Raw genomic sequence first — 22,219 nt, 5'->3', positions numbered from 1 at the left:
AGGAGAAATAAGGGTGTGTTCGAGTCATATTGTCACTAATGAAAGCATTTATATTCCATCTAAATAAAAAAATGACCTACAGATGTTATAGGGAAACATTCCCAAAATTTGAAGAGAGTATTTTATATTTTCTTCAAATGGACTTTAAGGGAAAGGTTGGACTGTTCAACTCCTAGCAACTATAGAGTTTGCTTTCATCAGTATACATTCTTCTGTTTCCTTTTTTTTATTCCTACAGAAACAGTTAGTTGCTCAAAAGATTCATATAGAGGAAAATGAGGACAGAGACACAGGGCTGGAACAAAGGCATAATAAAGAGGATCCGGACTGCATTAAAGCAAAGGTGCCCTTGGGGGACCTAGATCTATACGATGGCACGTACATCACCTTAGAGAGCAAAGATATCCGGTAATAAGACGCTTTATATTTTAAAATTTTTACTGAATGAAAAGATCAACAAAACCTCTGAATGCAGTTAAAAAGAAAATACTATCACTGACTGTTCTTTAGCTAGCAGTTGGTTTATTTTGTTTTAGTGTGGAATAAAACTGAAACAACATCTGACACAAATTACAAAAGGGTGTGACCCAGAAACGCCATCTACCCCAAACTGTCCATGTTAGCCCTATCCTGAAACTTCTCCCTTCTGTTCCCGGGCTCCCAGGCGGTTCTACCACTGTAACTCTGTACTGCTATGACTGGACATCATGAATTAAACTGAAGGTGGTTGAATTTGCTTGAGTGTGCTTTGGGTGTTTTGAGCTAGATACACTTCTTTTAAGTCAAGGCAGTTCCCACTACATTTGAATGAAATCCTGTTGATTACCAAGCTGTTGCACCTTCTGGTCATATTTCCTCCCCTATGTTTAGCAAATAAAGGATGTGTGGAGAGTCTGCTTGACATTCAGCTTCCCTGGTCATTCATCTCCTGGGCTGGCTCTTTTGGTTTTGTAGTTTTATGGTTTTTAACATAATCAGGTGAGTACTTGAAGTGGGAAAAGATTAATTTTATTCTCATTTGGGCTTCTCACTAATACTTGGGGTTTGTTTGTTTCCGTTGAAGAGTCTTCTCATTGGCATGTGTTGCCACTTGCCTGGCAGGTCTATTATTAATCATAGCAGTGATACAGTAGGTTGATGCTGATATGTTTTGGAGGCTGTCCAAAAGTTGATGTTTTCTCTAAAGCAGACAGAAATTTATTTAATTTATCGTATGGTGATGACATCTTGATACAACTGAAATCTGGGAAGACGTTGGAAATGGTCTAATGTGCTCAAATATGGGATTTTTGTAATGGTCAAATCAGAATACTGTGTCTGTCAACTACAATGCTGTCTCTTCTGAACTTCATCAGTATTTTAATCTGGAGTCTGCTGTGTTATGTTGTTATGTCCTCAGCCCTGAAGACTATATAGATACAAAGTCCCCAGTGCCTCCAGACCTGCAGCAGCCAGACTGTACAAAAGTTCTAGATCTTCCATACAGCATTCATGCTTTTCAGCACTTACGGGTAAGCCAGCAAATGCAAGTATGGTTTTTTTGCCCATCAGGAAGAGTAGAAAGCTCTTAGTGGAAGTTCTCAATCAAGGTTGAAAGGTATTGTCGTCTTTCAGGACTGTTTCAGACTTTTTCTAAAACCACAATTGTGCCCCAATTAAAGTACCTGCTTATAGAAGGTCAGTTCTGTCAGATACATGCATCCTGTCTCTCTTTTGTTATTGTTTGCTTTCTTTTAGAGAGCGTTTTTAGGAAAATGGAATATTTTGTTTTCATAACACAGGTTTCATTAGTAAAAGCGTAGCTTTCATTGCTTCTAACTTGTTAATTCTTTCAGTTGGAAATTGGAGAGTGCTGAACAGGGTAGTTAAAACTCTGTGAAGACTCAGGGTCAGAAAATTGTTTGCACACTTGTTGGTGGCTCCCAATGTACTTGACTGTCTCTTTGGTATCTGAATGACAAGCTCTAACCCAGAGGATGAGATAGTTGCTCTTTACTAATAAGTTCATCTGCTTTAGAAAGGATACAGTGGAAGTGTGGTGCCAAAATTGCTTTTGTCAACAGTATGACATGAGCAAATTTTCTAATGCAGATGCAGCTTTAGTGCTTACATCTTGATATTTATTTTATTACAAGTCTTTAAAATAACTTTTCATCTACAAATAAGGATTTTCTTATGAACAAAACAGGAACTGAATTTTTCTAGCTCTGTTCCTGGGTTTGGATGTACTTTTGAAACAAGTACATTAGTTGTTAGAGAAGGAAGGAAGAGAAGAAGAGATGTAGGGATACTTTCATAGCGTGCGTGTAACCTGACAAACATGAGTTAAGTGCTTCAGTGGTCACTATCGACGTCAATAGCTGCCCAAACATACAGTGCTACCAGAAATGAATATTTCTTCTATAGCATTCACAAGCAAAGGCTACTTTTGGCTGCTTCTAGTGTTTACCTGTCTATAAAAATATATATTATTTTAGGGTGTCCAAGAAAGAGTTAATCTTTCCGCACCTTTGTTACCTAAAGAAGATCCAATCTTCACATACTTATCACGGAGGCTGGGAAGAAGTATAGAAGAAATAGGTCATCGTATTTATGACGGGCTAATGAAGGTATGAAACTGCAATCTTACCGTGTGCACAAAAAGTGCTACGAAGGTCTCACAAGGTCAGATATGCCTGCACGTGCAATCAGATCCAGTGCTAGTTTTGCACATGTATTTTTGGTTTACATTTAATTTACAAAAGGCAAACTAAAAACATTTTCTGCTAGGCAGGCAGAGGTAGGAGAAGGCATCAGCAAAGCCAGTAAATAGATATTTACTGCCATCTTTAATGACTTATGTATTTGCATGGTCTGGCAAGCCACATTCATTCCTCTGTTGAGGTATTAAGAGCCTTTAAACAAAAATGTAGGTACTTAACAAAGAAGAAAAAATAGTCCTGAAATGTATATGTTTTTATTAAATGCCTTCCTGCAAAATACAGGACCTGTCATTGAACTCCAACTAAGCTGCTGATGCTTAAACTACTGTCATTTCTCATTTCATGTCATTTTGAATTTTTACCTGCCTGGAAGGCAGAAGTTCTGTTTCTTTAATACATGTGTATGCTAGTTCATTCTTCCTGAACATCCACAACTATTGCCAAATGGCAGCTTTCCAGGGGAAGAGGATAACGTAGAGCAGGTTTGGTGCTCAGCTTTCCATCCCATAGTAATTAAAGCCCTGATTAACCTTTTCGTTCATGTCTTAGTAGTTAGTGCAGTTCATGTGTTTCTCTTTAATGCAGAACTCTTCTTCCTGGGTACTCTATAATATGGCTTCTTTTTACTGGCGAATAAAGAATGAGCCATACCAGGTAGTAGAATGTGCCATGCGTGCCCTTCATTTTTCTTCAAGGTAAGAATTGCTAATAAAGATTTAATTTCTCATTGCTTTTCTAGTTATCCTAATTAGTAAACAGGATTTAGCTTCTAAGAGGGTATCTGAAGGAATAATCCATGTTACTTGTTCTTAGTCTTTGTGCTATGGTAGGCATATATATAATTTAGACATTTTCCTGTCAAATTACCTATTTAATATGTGACTGAAGAATGAATGTATCCTTACGAACGATTCTTACACAGTCTGACCTTTTAATGGCTGGTTTTTTTATTTTATTTTTCTTTTCATTTTCTTTTCTTCTTTTAGACAAAATAAAGATATTGCACTGGTAAATTTGGCAAATATTCTGCACCGGGCTCACTTCTCTGCAGATGCAGCTATTGTGGTCCATGCAGCTCTGGATTACAGTGACTTCTTTACCAGCTATTACACTTTGGGAAATATATACGCAGTAAGTACTATCTTTCTTTTCCAAGACTTGTAGAAAGTCGAATATTATTTAATCTTTCTGGCTTGGCTTGTACTGCCTTACTCTTTTACAGTGTATCTTGTGTTCCATATGCATTTCAAGCTTAATGTTTACGATTCTGTCAAGGTATTTTCATCCAAAAGTCTTAGCAAAGATTTTCATCTGCACTTGGAAATGAATCCCAGGGAAATTCTCCTGCAGCCTCTCTTTAGCATATATAGTGGCTTGAGTTTCAGAAATAACAGTCTGCTTGTTACCACAAATTTAAATTTGAGTTAATGACGTCTTTAAAAATGGAATATTTTTTATTAAATATTACCAAACAATGGCTAATTCTCTCTCTGTCGTTCTGCAGATGCTTGGGGAGTACAACCACTCGGTCCTGTGCTATGATCATGCTCTACAGGCCAAACCAGGGTTTGAGCAAGCTGTAAAAAGGAAGCATGCTGTCCTCTGTCAGCAAAAACTTGAGCAAAAATTGGAAGCCCAGCATAGGTAACGAAAGCAGCATTGTGGTAGCTGTTCATACGATCTCAGTTTTGTTGTTCCGTGGCAGCAATTATTTACTTTTCAAATAGAATAATGATATTCAGCTTTCTATATTTCTTTGACTATGCAATAAAATTATACATAAGAATACTTTAAGAAAGTCAAAGTCGAAAATGTGTAACGCTGTAGGAAAAGCTGATATTTTAAAAAGCATTCAAAGTAAATCTTTTCTGTTGTTGAATTTTCAAGATCACTTCAGCGAACATTAAATGAATTGAAGGAATATCAGAAGCAGCATGACCATTACCTTAGGCAGCAAGATGTTTTAGACAAGTACAAGCTCATCCAGGAGGAACAAATCTTGAGGAACATCATTCACGAGACACAGATGGCGAAAGAAGCTCAGCTAGGTACAACTTTCATGCTTGTTACAGCGTGAAGATTTGCACATATTCAGATTAATGTCAGGACATAACTTGTTTATATATTGAGATGGCCTTGAGTGGCTGTTGCGTTTTGTTTATTAAAACAAGGGATTGCAATATGTTCTGGAACAGGGGTTTTTTCTGAGTCTTTCGAAGACGGAGTTTTCCTCTGTGCTGATTAAATAAATAGGATTGACTGAATTGGGGGTGGACGGGTTGACTGTATGCTGTCTTGGTCTCCTCAGAAACCTGATTTATATAGTTAAAAAAAAAAAAAATGTTTTGTGCTCTGCAGGGAACCATCAAATTTGTAGACTGGGCAACCAGCAGCATAGCTTGCATTGCCAGTGGGACCAGCCTGTTCGTTATCACCGCGGAGACATTTTTGAAAACGTGGAATATGTTCAGGTTTGTCTGCGAATTTATACCATTGCTTGAAGTTGCATCACATTTGCCTTATTAGCAAAATAGTTCCATTTCATCTGTTTTCCAGAGTGTAAAGTATTTAGTGCTAATTACTTTTGCTAGTAATACAAGCTGAGATTGACTGTGGATGATAGAAATTTAGAGGATTTCTTGTATAAGACTTCGTTTTACTTAAAAAAGAGAACCATTAGAATTATTTTAATTGAAAAACTTTATTTTATTCCAAAGTTTTAGTTTCCTATGAGATACCAGCCACTTCTATATTGACTCTTTTGCTTTTTCAACCTGCATAGAACAGCCAAACGTTTCTTTCTAAGAAGTACAAGAATCCTCACTTGAGGAATTATAGCTTTCTCTTAAATAAATATATTACATTTCAGGCACGCTAGCAGGAGCAAAACATGTTTAATTTTCCAGATTAGTTTCCTTCACAGAGCACAGGAAAAAGCAGTAGGTAGCCAATGTTGACAAAGAAGCAAAGGTTTTCTGAGGAGTTAGTTTTCTAATGTACATGCAGTATTTGAAGCAAGGATTATTCTTTAGTGGAGAGAATATTCCAATATAAGAGCTTGAAAGTGTGTTTAAAATAATATTGTATCAATAATTCATCTCTACAGCCTTAAAATGGATCTTCTTTTTATTACACTGTTGTATGACTCAAGCTATGCAACTTTTACATCCTCCTTCCAATTTAATTTTTTTTCCTACCAGAAGGAGCACAAAACTGCCATAAGCGATTAACAAAGGGAAGAGCAGAGCTCAATGGTGTTGAATCTAGTGAGTGCTTTTGCAGCCCAAAAATAAAATGTTAGCCTGGTTTTGTGAGTGTTTGCTGATTGTATATCTTGAATTAGACAGTGCACCAAGGAAATATGATGAAGCAACATTGAGAAGCTTTGGAAGCAGAGTGTATACTAATACAGAAAATCCAGAATGAAAGCCACACACCACTGCTGTGTTAGAACTACTGATTGTGGTTTAATTTATTTTGCAATGTAGAATGTGTTCTGGAGTTTCCTCTCAACTAGTTGAAGAAACAGGAATAATTATTTTTAATTATGCTATGTTTTCTTCTTGAATGTTCTTCACATTATAGTACTTAGAAATCCAGGTTATCAAAATCGTTTTGCAAGCCATGGGTCTTAGTAACTCTGACTTGAACTAGAGCTATGCAGTCTGGATACGGAGATTTTGTTTGTAGTCTATAGAAATGTTTGCTTTGTACCTTTTAGGTTTTTTTTTGGTGATCTGCACTTGTGTTTTCATTGTTGACTTATTTACAACGTGAATATCACTTTTCCATGGTGTGAGTTGATCAAGAGGCTTAAATTTACTTTTTAATTTTAAATTACTTAAATTTTAAATTACTTTAAATTTACTTTTTACTTTTAATTCTTTTTTATTCTGCTACCCCCTTTCAGCTCAAGGTTTAACTATATAAATGGGGGGGGGGGGGGAAAAAATGGAAGGAATTCGTTTAAAAATGTAAATGGGTGGGGGGGGAAACAATGTGCAGGAATTCAGCCAGTAATATACCATGTCTTTTCCTTAATAAATCTTGGGTTTCTGTTGTTTCTAGTTTGGTGAAGACTCTTCCACTTCTAGTATGACATCTGTGAATTTGGATCTTCATACAAACCAAAGCGACCACAGCCAGTCCTTGCAGTCTTCCCCTGTTGCTCGTTCAATCGTTTCAGTGTGGAGTGTAGAATCCAATAGAGTGAGTGAAGAGGATAAGCTCTAAGTACCTCTGTAGTTTCTCTGTACCAGCTTCACGTCATTTGAAAAACTCTACTACAGCACAGAGGGGGTTGTTCTTAGCTACCTTTGCAAACATCTGCTGCAAATATAGCACAACAGCTGATTAAAGATAGAAAAGTCAATGTTGTTATTCCAGAAAAGATGAAAAAATAAGTTTTAAAGATCCCCTTTTTTTCCCTCCAGACTATTCCTTATGTACTTATTAGCTTGCTAATTAGAATGTTAAAAATGTTGAGAAAATAATAAAAAATAATTCCTTTCCCCTTAGGACAAACAGCATATTCTTTGGCCTCAACGATCAGAATGCATGAAATCTTTCCCCAAAATTCCTCATCCAGAAGAACTGACGACTTATTTCTTGCCTCCAGAAAACAGGGGATTCAGGCAAGAGTTGATTTTTTTTTTTTAAATTATATTTGTAAATTTTCACATTAATATCTTAATGAGCATTGTCTTTCTGGAGAGGGTGGATGCAGTTAGTAATCAGCAGCACAGGTGTGTTTGGACCTCTTTCTCTGGCCATTCGGCAGAAGGAAGGCATTTTCCTTTACTGTCGTCTTTGCTGTAACTCTAACAGTCGGATCCATTTTTGTGGTGATTCTTCTCTGACTGTTAGTACAACGTGGATACATTAAATATCTACGGTATTACTAGAAGAATGAGGATTTAAACACAAGTCTGAATGTCTTCTAGAGTATATTTAAAAAAAAAAAAAGACCTTGAGAGAGAGAATGAGGTATCTATTTAATAACTGCAGTTAACTGTTGGACATTGCATACATGCTCTTAGCTTTAGTTATGATAACAAAAAATTGTGAAGACCAGAAAATCCTAAAAAAGGATTAGGAATGGAAAGCCCTGGCTTGTTGCTTTGGGACAGAGGTGGAGAACCAGTGTAGTTGTGGAATAGTCAGTAATATTTGTTTATTATATAGGGTAAAATAAATGTGTCTATGCTGCAATAGCTACCTTACATAGATCAAGACAATTTCATAATATCCTACTATCCTACTCAACACAATAGTGATAGTAAGAAAGCTTTCTTCTTCTAGTCGGTATAATTCTAGTATTGATCATGTGTTAAAGCAAAGGTTCCCATCCACAAACGTTCTGAAGTTTCCCTTGAAAAAAACAGAGTTCATCTTGGAATGTTCTTCCCAAATAATTTGACTACCTCTTGATGTTTTTGAAATCAAAGTTTATTGAAAAAACTTCAGCATTTTCTTTTTCATTTATCTTTTTAGTCCTAAACTTCATACAATCCTTATCAGCATAATATGTGAACCTTCTGTGTCTCCTCTTTACTACATTATCCGTTATTTACATGTATACTGTGCTTAAAAAATGGAAAGTAAAGACCTTATTTATTAATGATATTTCAAGAAAAAGGTGGTCCTTGCAGTCCCCTGGTTTGCAGCTCAGTGGCATTCTACAGTGTGTGGCTTGTCAGTTGATACGTAGCTCGTTCTCATGTTTTTATATCGGTGACATGCAGCACATGTTATTAATTTGTCTTGATTCTCCTTATTGCTAGAGTTCAGCAAATCCTGAGTATCCCGAAAGATCCTGTTGGGCACAGAGAAACCCAGGCACCAGACTGTTCTTCCATAACTGATGCTCGTAACAATGAATCTCTAAACATACTGGTCAAGGAACTAGACAGTAATCTAGATTTGAAATTCAAGATGCCAGATGATCAAGCAAGACAAGTAAGAGGGATTTTCTCATTGGTTCTTTCCTGTTTTAAATTCTCTTCTTTGTTGCCTTAAAAATCTTACTCAGAACATGAAAGGTTCTGATATTTAAAAGATTACGTGATATCACAATCCAATTAGTACTTCCAAAAAAGGGGAGCAAGTGCTTGCTAACAGGACTGGAGAAAGGGAAAACTGGTCACTCAGCATAAGGTTTGTTGTCTGGCTTCTTTCAAGTGCTGACCAAAAGCACACAGAATAGGAAATTTAATTTACTATTTAAAATTACAGCTTTCTTTTAAAACTTCTAGCAGTCACTTGCCATGATTTGTCTTCTTGGGGTTTCCAATAACTTCCCTATTCCACCAAGTTGTTAACTTGAGGCTGAGAGTAGTCCTTCATATTGCATTCTGGAGATTGGCTCTTTTAATCGTTAACATGTTAACATCATCTGTTTAGAAGAATATTTTTTTCCCCCTTTACTGAAGGGAAGACTTAGGGAAGTGAGGCTTGAATGACCTATGTAGATACATACTGTCAACAAAATGAAAATCTTTTTTGTCCAGGTCTTGCATTCTCGTATCAACAATCAGACTGTTACACAGGCGAAGATAGGAGCGTTTCTAGATCACGCCATGAAAAAGGTATGTCAAAAACAGTAGCATGAGATATATTCAGAATTCTTATTTGAGGCTTGTTTCTACGCTTCTAAAGAAGTCAGTTAGTGTTGTGCAGGAAATAAGCTTATTTGCTGCCGGTAACTGAGATGAAACTAACTTAAAAATCCATGCTTACAAGTAAAGCACAAACATATAGAGAAATATTAATTTAGCTTAGGGTGGACCGAACAGCCCTGTAGTTACTTGTTCTTGTGACTGCAGTACATGGAGCAGCAATATATTCGCTAATCCTGGCAGGCAACTGAGAGAAATAACTTGGAACTGCTCCTCCATCTTTCACCCCTCCCTACATGCCTGCCTTTTGCTCTTCCTCCTCCTCCCCACTACACTGCCTTCCCCCCCCCAAAAAAAAAAGGAAACCAACCCTCTGTCCCTCTGTCAATCAACTGTCAGGATAACAAGCACTCTGGGGCAAAGAATGTAGATTTGTGTTACACCCCATGGAATGCCACCTCCGTCTTGCGTGGGGCCTTTGAAAGTCATCACAAGTCAAATGACAGGAAGCATGGAGGTAGAGGTTGATTCTTTTTGATGTGTCGAGCTGCTATTTCTCAAATTAACTCTCTTGTACAAGTTGTGTCAAGGCAGTGGACAGTTGTATTGTTTTTAGTCTGAAATCAGTCCCATTTACTATGTGCATCTGTCTTACTCAGAAGAAAAAAATTAACGGTAGGAGTTGATTCATGTTATTATGCTGTTCAGAACAGTCCTATACATGTCTTATGTCTTACTGTTGCAGCGCATAGGTATTTTGGTTTTAACTGGAGTATTCTGTTGCCTTCATGCTAAAAGTCTGAACTTCTCAGTCATTTAGATGCTGATGTAAGAACACTGTTGCATCATGCCTCTTCTGCTAATGATAAACTTTCTAGAGCAGGAGTGCCACAGCTGGAATCTTTTATTGGGAAAGACAAAGTGCTAATAACTTGCTGAGGATTTAGTCAGAGGTCATTGAGACCTGTGCACAGAGTGTAATTCAGTGAGGCATGAATAACATGGAAGTCATGTTCTGTATGCACATTGCAAAATGGGGGTGATAAATACTCTTACAAGTACAGCTTGTGTAAGATACTCTGAACAAGGAGGTAGTATATCCTGCTCATATCTTCTAGTTCATCTTGAACCATGCATAGAACCCTCCTGTGTGAGGTTGTTTTTAAAATCTGGAAGAAAATCTTTGTACTGATCAACATTTTCAACACAGTGTTACTGTAATGACAGCTGTATTGCACTAATACCATGCTACTATAAAGATCCTTATCAGTTTTGCTGCTTTAATCCTGTCTGTATGTTTCCTGCTCATGCATGCGTTGTGGCTTCAGGCTTGTAGGTTGGATTAAACATTTATTTCAGTTGTTGCTTTTGTACTTTAAACTTTGTAGAATTGGGTAGCACAGAATGCTGAAAATATTAAAAACTAGAATGTAAATGTTTCTAAACCATTTCAAACTGCTCCGTCAGAAAGTGCATGTTGTACATAGCTCTGTCCACCTATCAGTATTTTCAAGTTTTGCTGTTTCTCCTCTAGGATGAGTGCTTGTTTTTTCTGTTGTAGGTGAAAGAGGAGGAAGGAACGTATTTGACATCTCCTCCATTCTTCCACCTGCCCTCACTTGTCGCTTCCTATTTTATAATCTTTAAAGAGTATCTAATGCGTGTCACTTGTCAACTTTCATAAGACAAATAGATAACTGAAGCCAAGATAAAACAATTCTGAAACCTTAAATTGACAGGAAATCTTCATGGTGGATATAGGACCTGGAAGCACATCTAACTACAGTTTAAAACCTGCCTGACCTTCAAATTGTAACGTTTCACATAGATCTGTATTCATGTAATTTTAAGGCTCTGAAGCAGCTCACAAATGTTGATTCCTTTAAGCCAGCTAACCATTATCCCTTGTACATTTTGTGGGATTTTGTGATCACGATATAAAGCAGTCATATGAGTTGTGAGCAACAGCTGCTACTAAATTACAGTTCAGTCTGTAAGTCGCATCAGTTTGAGTAGGGTAGAGCAGATGGAATGATCTGCTGACAGTCACAGCAAAGTGTAATTCCTATCTAGTTCATAAGGTAGTATACAAGTGTGGAGCTTGTTTATTTGTTTCTTACCAAAGAGCAGACAATTCTGTCCTCCCCAGTCACTTCTTTGTGGGTGTTTTCATCCTTTTCCATGACTCTCCTATAGCCAGAAGATCCTCTGTGGCTTGTGCTTAACGAAGCTGGATTGTACTGGCGCGCAGTGGGAAATAGCACCTTTGCTATCACCTGTTTGCAAAAAGCATTTAATTTGGCTCCACATGAATATCAGGACATCCCCCTCGTCAATCTTGCTAACCTCTTGATTCATTATGGGCTCCATTTGGATGCCAGTAGGCTCCTGATGAAGGCTTTGACCATTAATGCTTCAGAGGTAAGATGATGTTTTTTGTCTTTGTTCAGCAGTGAATGTCCTTTCCTTCATTATTTTCTAAATATGTGTTTCTTACTCATGCTTACTTACCTGTGCATGCAGTTCAACTTAGAGCATGTGATTTGCAACAGATGTTAATTTTCATTTGAATTCCTGATCACACTGGGGATGATGTTGGCTGCTGAGAATATAAACGTCTCAAGCAGAAGTTCTTCTGAAATGGATGACTCCATTTTTGCCTCCCCAAAACTGTGTTATCTGCAGTGGCTGCAAGGAGTCTAATCCTGGTGTTTTGGCAACATTTTCATCTAAAACAGAGATCCTTAATGTTGTTAGCATTGTATCTTGATTTTTCAAACCATTGAAGTAGTATGGATGTCACCAAGATCTTAGGCTGTATAGACACGTTTCTGTCCAACTTGACTTTTTTATCTGTAATATTTTGTTTGTTCCTAGACTACATCTATATACCTAGAGGAAAAGCTGTGGTCTAGTTGTTTTGATGACTTTACTTCCAACCATAGATTCAAACCAGATTTTTGTATTTCTGAATGGTAATATTATGAACATGTTGTCACCTGTGTCACGTACAAAGTTGCTGTATAAACTCTTTAAAGCACTGGGCTGGCCAGAACAATTATGACAAGGAAGGGGGTGGGGAACGTGGCAGGGGACACCTTTTCTCTAGCAAGTAATTTTGGTCTTACATTTGAGATGCTTGAGAAGTCCAAGTGACTTTTTTCTGTGAGGTAGAACCTCTGTAGGTGGATAAATATCTTAAATTTGCTGGGCCACCAGTCACCTAGCACATAGAAGAGCTAAAAAACAGGATGAGCTTTTCCAATAGAGTGTTCAGGAACAATTTTGCAACTGTTGGAAAGGAATCTAGTCCATTTGGGTGGCAGATAAGAGTGCAAAAAGGAGCTATAGAAAGAACTATGCTTGGATGATGTGCCTTAAGAAGAACACTTGAAAGCACAGCCTTGGGGAAGAGAAGCCTATGGATTCTTAGGACCAGAGAATCACAGAAGGGTTTGGGTTGGAAGGGACCTTAGAGATCATTGAGTCCCACCCCCTGCCATGGGCAGGGACACCTCCCACCAGCCCAGGTTGCCCAAAGCCTCATCCAGCCTGGCCTTGAACCCCTCCAGGGATGGGGCATCCACAGCTGCTCTGGGCAACCTGGGCCACTGCCTCACCACCCGCACAGGAAAACATTTCTTCCTAATATCTCATCTAAATCTCCCCTCTTTCAGCTTAAAACTGTTACCCCCCTCCTATCCCTACACTCCCTGATAAAGAGTGCCCCCCCCATCTCTCCTGTAGCCCCCCCTTGAAGTCCTGGTGCTCTCCGTGCTGTGTGAGTGGGGCTTTTCTTCAGAAACATCGATGAGTCCTACCTCATTAGAATAATACCTGCTCCTGGTTTTTCTCAGGCATCCTCAGTCCTGTAATACCTGTTGCATCAAAAAATCTGACAGGAGAATTTGTACTTGAATAGTATTTCCTGGAATATAATGGAAAGTAAATAGAAATTAAAATGAATTATGTCTACAGGGAGTGAAGGATGTGCTATATTAGCAAAAGCTTAAAAAAAAAATCCTGTTCAGCTTGCACCTTTTTCTGAATGATGTTTAGTAATACAAGGTAAGATGAATTTGAGAAGTCTTAAGCTACTGATCGGTCTCCACGTTTTCAGATAATGAATGTAAAATTATTTCAGTGGAAAAAAATGACTGCTATGTTACTAGTCATTAAGTCTTAAGCTACTGATCGGTCTCCACGTTTTCAGATAATGAATGTAAAATTATTTCAGTGGAAAAAATGACTGCTATGTTACAATATTGTAGTCATTATTCTAGCATTGTACTGTTAATTGCAGCAAATTACTTCGTGTAAGTGAAAGACTTTCCAGTTGAGAAACAAAATGTAGTGTATGTGCTTGTATTAAAGTGCTGATTAAATCTATACAGTGAAAAAGGTGTTTATAATTTGTACGTTAAAAAAATACTTTGGGGAGACTAGCCAAAAGCATTATGGACAAAAATACTATGTTTTATAAAGAATTAAAAGTAACCATAAATGTATACCCCTAAGCTAGCGTGACATTGGTGTTTTCAGTCACCTAGTTCTGCCTGAGTAAATCCTGAACACTCTTGACAAATGAAATGCATCTGTCCTGCTAGAATGCTAGCAATATTTTTACATTTTTGCTGACTTCTAATCAGTCTAAAATGTCTTCAGACATTTCAGTTTCGTTCTTTGCTGCTCTGTGTGGTAAGCATGATGTTTATGATGGATTATAAGCAAGTATTTGGTGCTTCATTTCAGCTTGTGTGTATTTAACAGCTGGTTTTCATCCTAGGAAGATAGAATCCTGAACACAACCTTATGTCAAAGCAGCTTTCGTTTACCACCAGCACATCAAGCTGTTAGTTCCCTGTTCTAATAATAGGCAGTCCCTATTTAAGAAGTTTTCTAAATTCTTCCAGCCAAATTTGGGAGGGTGTGGATTGACAAGGGTTATTCTTAGTCAGATTCAATTTTAAACAGTGAGCTTATGCTGGGGTATGTTGCTTTTTTTTTCCTTTGCAGCCTCTGACTTTTTTGAGCCTAGGAAACGCGTATCTGGCTCTGAACAACATAAGTGGAGCCCTGCAGGCCTTCAGAAATGCACTGGATTTGACAACCAAGTGCTCGGAGTGTGAAAGCAGCCTGAAGATGATCCGCTGTTTGCAGTTTTATCCATTTCTGTACAACATCACCTCTTCTGTCTGCAGTGGTAAGCAACTGCTGAAAGATGGACCACAAGTGAAATAGTGTCTGTTTGCCTTAGGAGTTGCACCTGAAATTCGTGATTACTTTTTTTTTCCCCCCCCCAAGGATCTTCCCTTTTTTCTTTGTAGAGCTTTCTCCCTGTAAGGACCAAGGTTGAGGCACTGCTTTTACTGGAAAAGTTAGTCCATTAGGAGGTGCTTGAGGATGACCTCTTAAAGATCTAGAGGGCTGCCACTGAGTGCAAATTACTTCCCCGAGTGCGTCAGTAATGCCTTAAGAGCCTCACCAACACCTCTTACTGGTAAATGATGAATGCTGGATTCGGTATTTATGGAAGCGCACAGCTACTGCTGCTAGGCTGCTCAGCAGCCCCTTGGTGTACATCCCTCCAGATTTTGCAGTCAGATGGATATATTTTCTTAAAGCTGAAGAATTTGATGAAGAACAGTTTAGTTTTAATTTGTAACCTTTCAGTATGTTCAGTACTCTGTCACTTTCTAGCGTTCAGTCTTTACAAAATAGCCTATATTGTGTTAACAGTATTTTGTTTATATGGGGTCTGTGGTCACAGCTCTTAACCTTCCAAAAATCTGTTAGAAGAATGACTTTGAACCCGCTGTGTCCCCAAAAAATACTTTCAAATATTTGAGATAAAATGCTTTGTTGTCCTTAGTCACTACTTGAATTAAAAAAAAACACAATAGCTTTTGGAGATGGGTTCTTTCCTTTCAGTGAATCCCATTGAATATTTCAAGTAGTTTGTCTGTACTTGCATATGGCTGATATGCTGCTTATGAGCAACCTTGAAGAACATTCATGAATATATTCTGTCATCCCTTCTCTCTCAAATTGTTACTAAGGTGTCTTTCCTTATAGTCTTTCCTTTGTTTTTAAACAAAAATCTCACATGAGAGAAATTTATTTTTTGATTTTTAGTGTGGCTAGGACTTTCTCTGAATTATTTTTTTTTTCATTCCCTCTCCAGTGGAAAGACACGGAGAAACTTCCTGTGGTTTAGCATCTAGAGTTACGCTGTCTAAACATAGACTAGAGGCCATCTTATCTCCCCGTACAGGATGGATGATGCCATTGTAGGTGAAATTCCAGGACTATGCCATTAGGATAACATCTTTTACAGCCTTATGCATTTTTGCTCTCATTGACAGCACATCAGCTGTGCAGAGAGATGAATGCTGTTGGGCTAAATGGAGTGTAGTAAGTGGTATTCTGGCCCAGCTGGTGGGTTTCTTACTGACTTCCATAACGTTGACTCTTACGCTGCTACCTTTCATTGAATGTCTGAACATCAGATTGCTCTTCTCTTAAAAAATCCCTGCAGATACATACCTTAAGCAGTAGTGGGACTTGCAGATGTCATCTGTAAGCAGTAGGGGGACTTGCATGCTTCATCACAAGAGATACTTCCCTCTTCTGGAAAAAAAATAAAAATTCAATGTTTTTTTACTTTTTACTAGGATCTTTAAAAACATCTGTAACTCACAGGGTTAAAGTTGTTCCAGGCAAACCTTAATGATAGCAACTCTATTTTGAAGTTAAGCAGAAAGAGTAATTTAAAAGTATATTCACAGCACTGAGATGGTAATGAGGAATGGCTATATTTGAACCCCAAAGGGACCTTTCACATCTTTCTCTTCTTTTGTATGCCTTTCTTCCTTGAGCTTCTCGTAATCCTTAAAAATACACTTCTCTAGTTTGGCTGATTCTTAGCTGCTGTTTGCATTGATTCCAAATCCAGGATGTTCATTTGGAGGTTGACTATTGCTGCCTGTGGTGTTTGGGAAGGTTGGGTTTTTTGAATGTGAGGAGGAACCCGTATCAGAAGTGCTTATGAGAGAAGTGTTCTCTTTCCTCTGTTGCTAGCCTGGCCACAGGTTAACTTTTTTATTCATCTGGTACCGTGAGGTTGGTTTTGGTTGTTAAGGAATCTGGGAAGCTGTTAAATCAAGAGAGAGCTGAATATGCATTGGCATGTTAATTTGCTCATAAAATTTCAGTATTCCAGTATTTAAGTATTTTACTCTGTATTTTTGCCTTTTTCTGGGACTCTTCCTGTCTTAATATTTCTTTCTTTTTCATTTATATTTATAATATCCTTTAGGTCGTTGTTTGAATGCAAGAAACCTGAAAGTATGAACCTGACAAATAGTGTAAAAGTTCTTTGTACATTCTTGTGCAGAGTGTAAAATAAGCATACTGGTTAATTCAACCTTGATGATGATTTGTGGTTTAAGTCAAAACTCAGAATTAAAAAATGAAAAGGTAGCTTTGCCTATCTTATTTTCATAAGGTTTGGGGAAATATTTTCTCCCCCCTGTAAACTTCAAATGACTCGAGAGGAAACTTGACAGGCTGTATGAAAGTGAGGTTAAGTCTCCAAAAGCAGAATTATTTAAAGAATGCGTACCCAGCAATCACATTTCCGACTTACAAGTATCCTGAAATTTTGGGAGTCTTCTGTTCACCCTTCAGTATAAAGAAGAGAGATTGTAAGTTTGAATTTTGACCTTATATACATAATGCAATAGAATATACAATTATTCGGCTACTACGTAGAGCCTAAAAAAATACAAACTATATTTAGATGCCAATATTTAGCATTACATGTTGCACGTATAGTATTTGTTAAAACTTTAACATCATATAGACTCACAAGATTCATAAAGCAACATCGTCTGCTCTTGTTTGGCTCCATGACAGACCGGAAGGGACATTTTGGTGACAAGAAGAAACAAAACGGAACACTGCTTTCACCCACCTTTCTGAATGGGACTTGAGGTCTAGAGCTAATGCAGCGCTTTTGTGAATACATGGATCAAATGCATGTTTGACAATCCCAGTATCGCTGGGTTGTTACTTGATGAGATTTTCACAGCCTTTCATGTCATGTGTTGCTGCTTGGGGAAATCAGATATTGAGTTTAGTTTGTCCTCTTGTTGTTATGCGTTTGATGGCACATCATAACTATTTATATCCATCTCCTTTGAGATGAATTATGTTATGCTGAAAAACTTACCAAGAAATTGGAATGTCAGATGTCTCTGGTTTAATATCTTGTTTTAATAAGCATTTATTCAGTATTTCTGGAAGTAACAGCAGTAGGGTTGCCTGTGCTTTGGGTTGTAGGCCCATGGGATAGCTGTGTTTTGTCTTCGCCTGTCAAAAGCCTCTGCTCGTGAGAACTGAACTAGCAGGACATGGAGTTCCTTTGTCTCCTGCCGTGAGCCATTGTTTTGCCAATTGACAGGGATACCACAAAGGACACAGGCACCAAAAAAAAGTAAATTTTTTACTTATGTCCAAAATGACAAAGTAATAAGGAAAATAGTACAGAAAAAATAAAGCAAGATAAGGTAAAGCAGCAAGACAACAAGCAAACTACAATAGCAAGCATAAAATAAGGTAATGCACCTAATCGTTGCTACATAGAGTTAGCGACAGTGATTAAGAAAGATACATCACCAATTGCCCTATATTACCATCATCCACAGACGCTGGGGAGCCCGTTTACAGCGAAGGATTTGGAGAACTCATCCCAGCAATTGGGAAATCTCCATACAGTGCGTCCACTGTATAGAGGAGGCTTCCAAATTTCCCTGCAAACGGTCCCCGCTTTTATACAGTTAAATAAACAACTTTCTATCTTAAGCTGCAAAAAACATCTGGTATAGTTTTTTCCTTCCTTGTTAACTTTTTCCTGCGCTTGGCCAGAGCCCGAGAAAAGGTTAAGAAGAAGTGAAGGTGTCTGGTTATCTGTGATTATGCGTCTTTAAACAACTCCCATCACCGCCCTGCTACCTGCTGTCACGCAGAGGTCTGTTTGAAGGTTTGGGATAGGTTTATCTCTCTTTGGCAAGTGGGGCTGCTCTTGCACAACTATTATCTTACAGCCAGCGTTACAGCAATTCTCTATAAGCGTTACAACAAAAGCGTTTATAAATTGGCATATATTCGTAGGGTAATACATTGCATATGTGATCAATATGATACATATAAGGTATATTATTAGGTTGTGGGGTTCACCTAGAGGTCAACTTTGGTTCAGGGCCTCACTGCTCAGGCCCTAGTATTTCAGCCATCAGCAGAATGCGGCAAAAAAATGGTCAGTGGGAGTTGTATGCTAGCATGGGATGGAATATGGGATCAAAAATCTGAATTTATAGTCTGATTTTTGATTACAGTATGGACCTGGTGTATATTTCAAGTAGATGAAGTAGGAATTTTCTCAATGATGCTGAGACATTTGCTGTTAGCCCAGGATTTTGGAAGGGTGATACACTAATGCTGACATGTGAGATGCTTGCTTGCATGCTCCTGTCTGTATTGTTGCCTGGTACTCTTTTTTTTTTTTTTTTTTTTTTTTTTTTCCCCTGACTTACCGCTGTTCTAGATAAAAATCCGTATTTCAAACCCAAGTCATTTCATGCATGTGAGAAGAGGAATTAAAAATCTCAGACACTTTCGTATTTAACTTCTGCCTCCTATATTGAAGTTGACCGAAATGTTTGGGGCTTCTACGTCTGCAAAGGTTTTTGGTGGGGCTTTTTTCTTACAGAGTGTGCAAAAGTGTCCAAACTTGAGTACAACTCTATCATGTGTGACATGTATTTTAGGCAGCTGCAGGAGTTCAGTCGGTTGCAATTAACATGGATACTCTACAGCAGCAAAATAACTTCCCAAATAACTGAGAAAATGGTCAAAGTCTTCATTGTTGCGGGAGAATCCTGGAGTGGTCCTTCTAGAGGTGACTTGTCAGTGTTCAGGGTGTTGCTGCTGACTGATTAACTGTTCTGTTGCTGAAGCATGTTAAGTAGCAGAAACTTTGTGTTACCTGAACAGCCATATCTGGCACACAAATGACCAACAGACTTGTGTAACAAGTATTAAAAACGTTATGTGAAAAACATGGTCAACTCTGAGCTGCAGAAATGAGATCCTTTGGCTTTGTGCTGCTCGTTAAGCTGGTAGAGAAAGCCAGCGGGTATTTTAGTCTGGTATTGAAAGGGTGCGTTGCCAGGCTTTGTTTTGCACACTTTTGTGGCTTAAAAAAATTGCAAGTGGCTTTTTATCGTGGGATAAGGTCTGTAAAGGAATATCCAGCTAACACCTCAGGGGTTGTTCCTGGCTGGTGTGAATGTTCAGAAGTTGTCAAGCCGTATTAAAAAATGGTTTACAATATGCTAGAAGTATATTTGTAGTGTGATGGTCAGCTGGTCGTTAAAACACGCTGATTTGATAATTGCTGTTGCGTAGGACTTTTCCTATGTGTGTAAATAGAATTGCTGCTCGGACAAGCAGAAGTCATTTGTACTCAAAATACTTTTATCTGACTGTAAGCATCTGCCTCTGACTGACCGTTCCAATTCGTTGCGAGCTCACGCCCCTCACGTTCTTTTAGACAAGACCAAAAATTCAAAATCTTAAACGTTATTAAGAGACTGATGGTATTCAGAACACAAAGCACAACTTGTTTTAAGCATCAAGTGTCTTTACTCTCACTGCCTTTCACTACTTGGCAGCGCAGTGGTTTTCTGCAGAAAGCTTTGTGCCGCTCCATTGGAAGTAGAGACAGTGTGAGTACATAACGGATGGATGTGAGTGCCATCAAGGTATCCGAATGCTTGGGTGCCGTGAGCGTGTGTGTTAGTGAGAGCAATGCGTGCTTTCCTACTTCAGGAGGTGGTTCTGGAATATAGACAGCAGTAGCTTCATGATCTGCTTTAACTAGGGCTTTAGTGCCCTCTCGTGGTACAAATCCCCTATGCCACATGAAATCAAAACTCTTGCTTTATTTCATCCGAGTCCTCTTAAAAGAAAACATGGGGAAAAGGTATTTGGTCTTTTAAGTGTATAGATTTTCCTTTGTCCCCCGGCACTTAAGTTCTTATAAAGAACTTGTTAGACCTTTAAGCAAATTGACCTGAAGAGGAGAGGTTGACCTCAAAGGAGAATCTCTGCTTGAAACTTTGATAGTAAGCTTCCGGACAGATTAAATAACTTGCTTAAACCAGCATCATAGTTCAAGCCTCTGTCTCCGACTTAACAGCCGCAATCACTTTGCGTTCCCTGTATTGATTTGAGATACACAAACACTAAGCAAAAGCATCACATACATTTTCTTTACAATAGTGTGTTAAAACATAGAGATGTGAAATGCTTTGTGTTTTTCAGTGCACCGTTTATTTACTCGGTTATCCCCTACAAACTAACTGACTTGTTAGTCCCAGCAAGGGGCTGCTAAATCTTGATTCCATTCGGTATAGTGTGATGTCCTTTCAGACATTTTTATCATAATAGCATTTTAGTTTCATCCTCAAGCTGCTGTGACTTTTTCCTCCAGGGAATGCTCATCACTTGCAGTGTTTATAGGTGGGAACAAGGGATGTTTACTCTTGGGGTGAGGGGTGTAGAGCTTAGCTCAGAATTTAATCGTGTTTTAATTGAAGCAAAAGGCCAGAATCTATTCCAATTGTATGGGATTCTGATCTGAACACTACTGCATGTCTGAAATTCAGCCTTTTCTTTCTTTGACTTGCGTGTCATGTAAAGGCAGAATTCTTGAGTGCTCTTGAGCCTTGTTTAGGCTACCACAAATGTTAGTACTCTCATTTATCTCGTTACATTCATGAAAGGAATGGCATCTTATGACCATTCATTTCTCTGTTGCTTTTATCTCTCTCCATTGCCATATGGGAAAGTTCATCTGTATAAACAGAACAGTCAACCCTGGTTGGGTTTTTAAATTCTATCAAGTACGCAAACAGCTTGTCAAAGCTTTCAGAAACACATCATGGCAAATATTTGCATTGTCACTTCATAGCAGCATAGAGAAAGTAGGTTCTGTCTTAAACAGTAGCAGTGCTAAAATCAGTGTTATCGTTGGAACTTAAATACTCAGTTGCTTATTTCTACCCCCTACACACACATGCATGCACCCACGTGTATACTGTTCACCCTGCAAGTTCCACCTGGGATCTGAAAACCAAGCTGGATTCTTTCACCCTTGAGCATCTCTGGCAATCATGCAGTGTCGGTCCATCAGAAAGATCTGTTGGTGCTGCACAAGTGGAATCGAGGTCCCTGTCTTTGGGCTCTGCAGTCCTAAAGGGGTAAGAGGAGGTTAAATTGTACTCATGTGGAGTGAAAACATCATACTGAATGCAGGCAGGTGGGAGATAACGGAGAATGAGGACTGCTTTTTTGTCCTCTTGGAGGCAGACATCCCTAGGGGGTCAGGAAATGTCGGTCATGCCTCTGACTGGGAAATCCAGGAGAAACCCTATGTGAGAATGTGCTTTCTGGGAACAACATGACCCAGTCGTTCTTTCTGTTCTGTGCCGCCGCTTCTGTACCACTAGCCCAGTGAGGGAAGAAGCGGGTTCTACCATCCACCGTTACTGCAGCAATCATGTCATTCCTAGAGTTTTAGTGCTGTGATCTGGAAGGTAGTTGACTAGACGCAGGGTTTTTCACACTTTCTGCTATTTGATTTGGTGCCTACTGTATACATCAGATCTTTCCCTGAAAGCCTCTGTCTGGCATCTGAGCGGCTGAAGGAAGCTGAAAGGGAAGGACCTTGCCGTGATAGTGCCGCACCAAGCTCGCTTTGAAGCCTCCTTTCCATTCCAAGCTCCGTGTATTTTTTTTCTTCTCAAAACTATGCAGAGATGTATAGATTCTTAA

The 22,219-nt window shown here is 38.6% G+C and overlaps 1 protein-coding gene across 1 annotated transcript in view; it reads left to right on the top strand.

Annotated features, from left to right (window-relative positions):
• The window catches only part of TTC17 (tetratricopeptide repeat domain 17), a 45,260-nt gene that overhangs the window by 1,297 nt on the left and 21,744 nt on the right, over positions 1 to 22,219 (top strand). Inside the window, exons 2-15 of the mRNA XM_010080147.1 lie at positions 239 to 408; positions 1,400 to 1,511; positions 2,478 to 2,609; positions 3,288 to 3,397; positions 3,689 to 3,833; positions 4,207 to 4,346; positions 4,590 to 4,750; positions 5,061 to 5,173; positions 6,771 to 6,911; positions 7,221 to 7,336; positions 8,486 to 8,660; positions 9,212 to 9,289; positions 11,516 to 11,740; positions 14,336 to 14,522. Coding sequence (XP_010078449.1) covers positions 239 to 408; positions 1,400 to 1,511; positions 2,478 to 2,609; positions 3,288 to 3,397; positions 3,689 to 3,833; positions 4,207 to 4,346; positions 4,590 to 4,750; positions 5,061 to 5,173; positions 6,771 to 6,911; positions 7,221 to 7,336; positions 8,486 to 8,660; positions 9,212 to 9,289; positions 11,516 to 11,740; positions 14,336 to 14,522 — 2,005 coding nt within the window. The remainder of the gene's footprint in view (positions 1 to 238; positions 409 to 1,399; positions 1,512 to 2,477; positions 2,610 to 3,287; positions 3,398 to 3,688; positions 3,834 to 4,206; positions 4,347 to 4,589; positions 4,751 to 5,060; positions 5,174 to 6,770; positions 6,912 to 7,220; positions 7,337 to 8,485; positions 8,661 to 9,211; positions 9,290 to 11,515; positions 11,741 to 14,335; positions 14,523 to 22,219) is intronic.

This window comes from Pterocles gutturalis, unplaced genomic scaffold (genome assembly GCF_000699245.1).
Source record: "Pterocles gutturalis isolate BGI_N339 unplaced genomic scaffold, ASM69924v1 scaffold339, whole genome shotgun sequence".
NCBI lineage: Eukaryota > Metazoa > Chordata > Aves > Pterocliformes > Pteroclidae > Pterocles > Pterocles gutturalis.
Note: the sequence above shows the minus strand (reverse complement) of the source record. Positions and strands in the feature narration are given on the sequence as shown.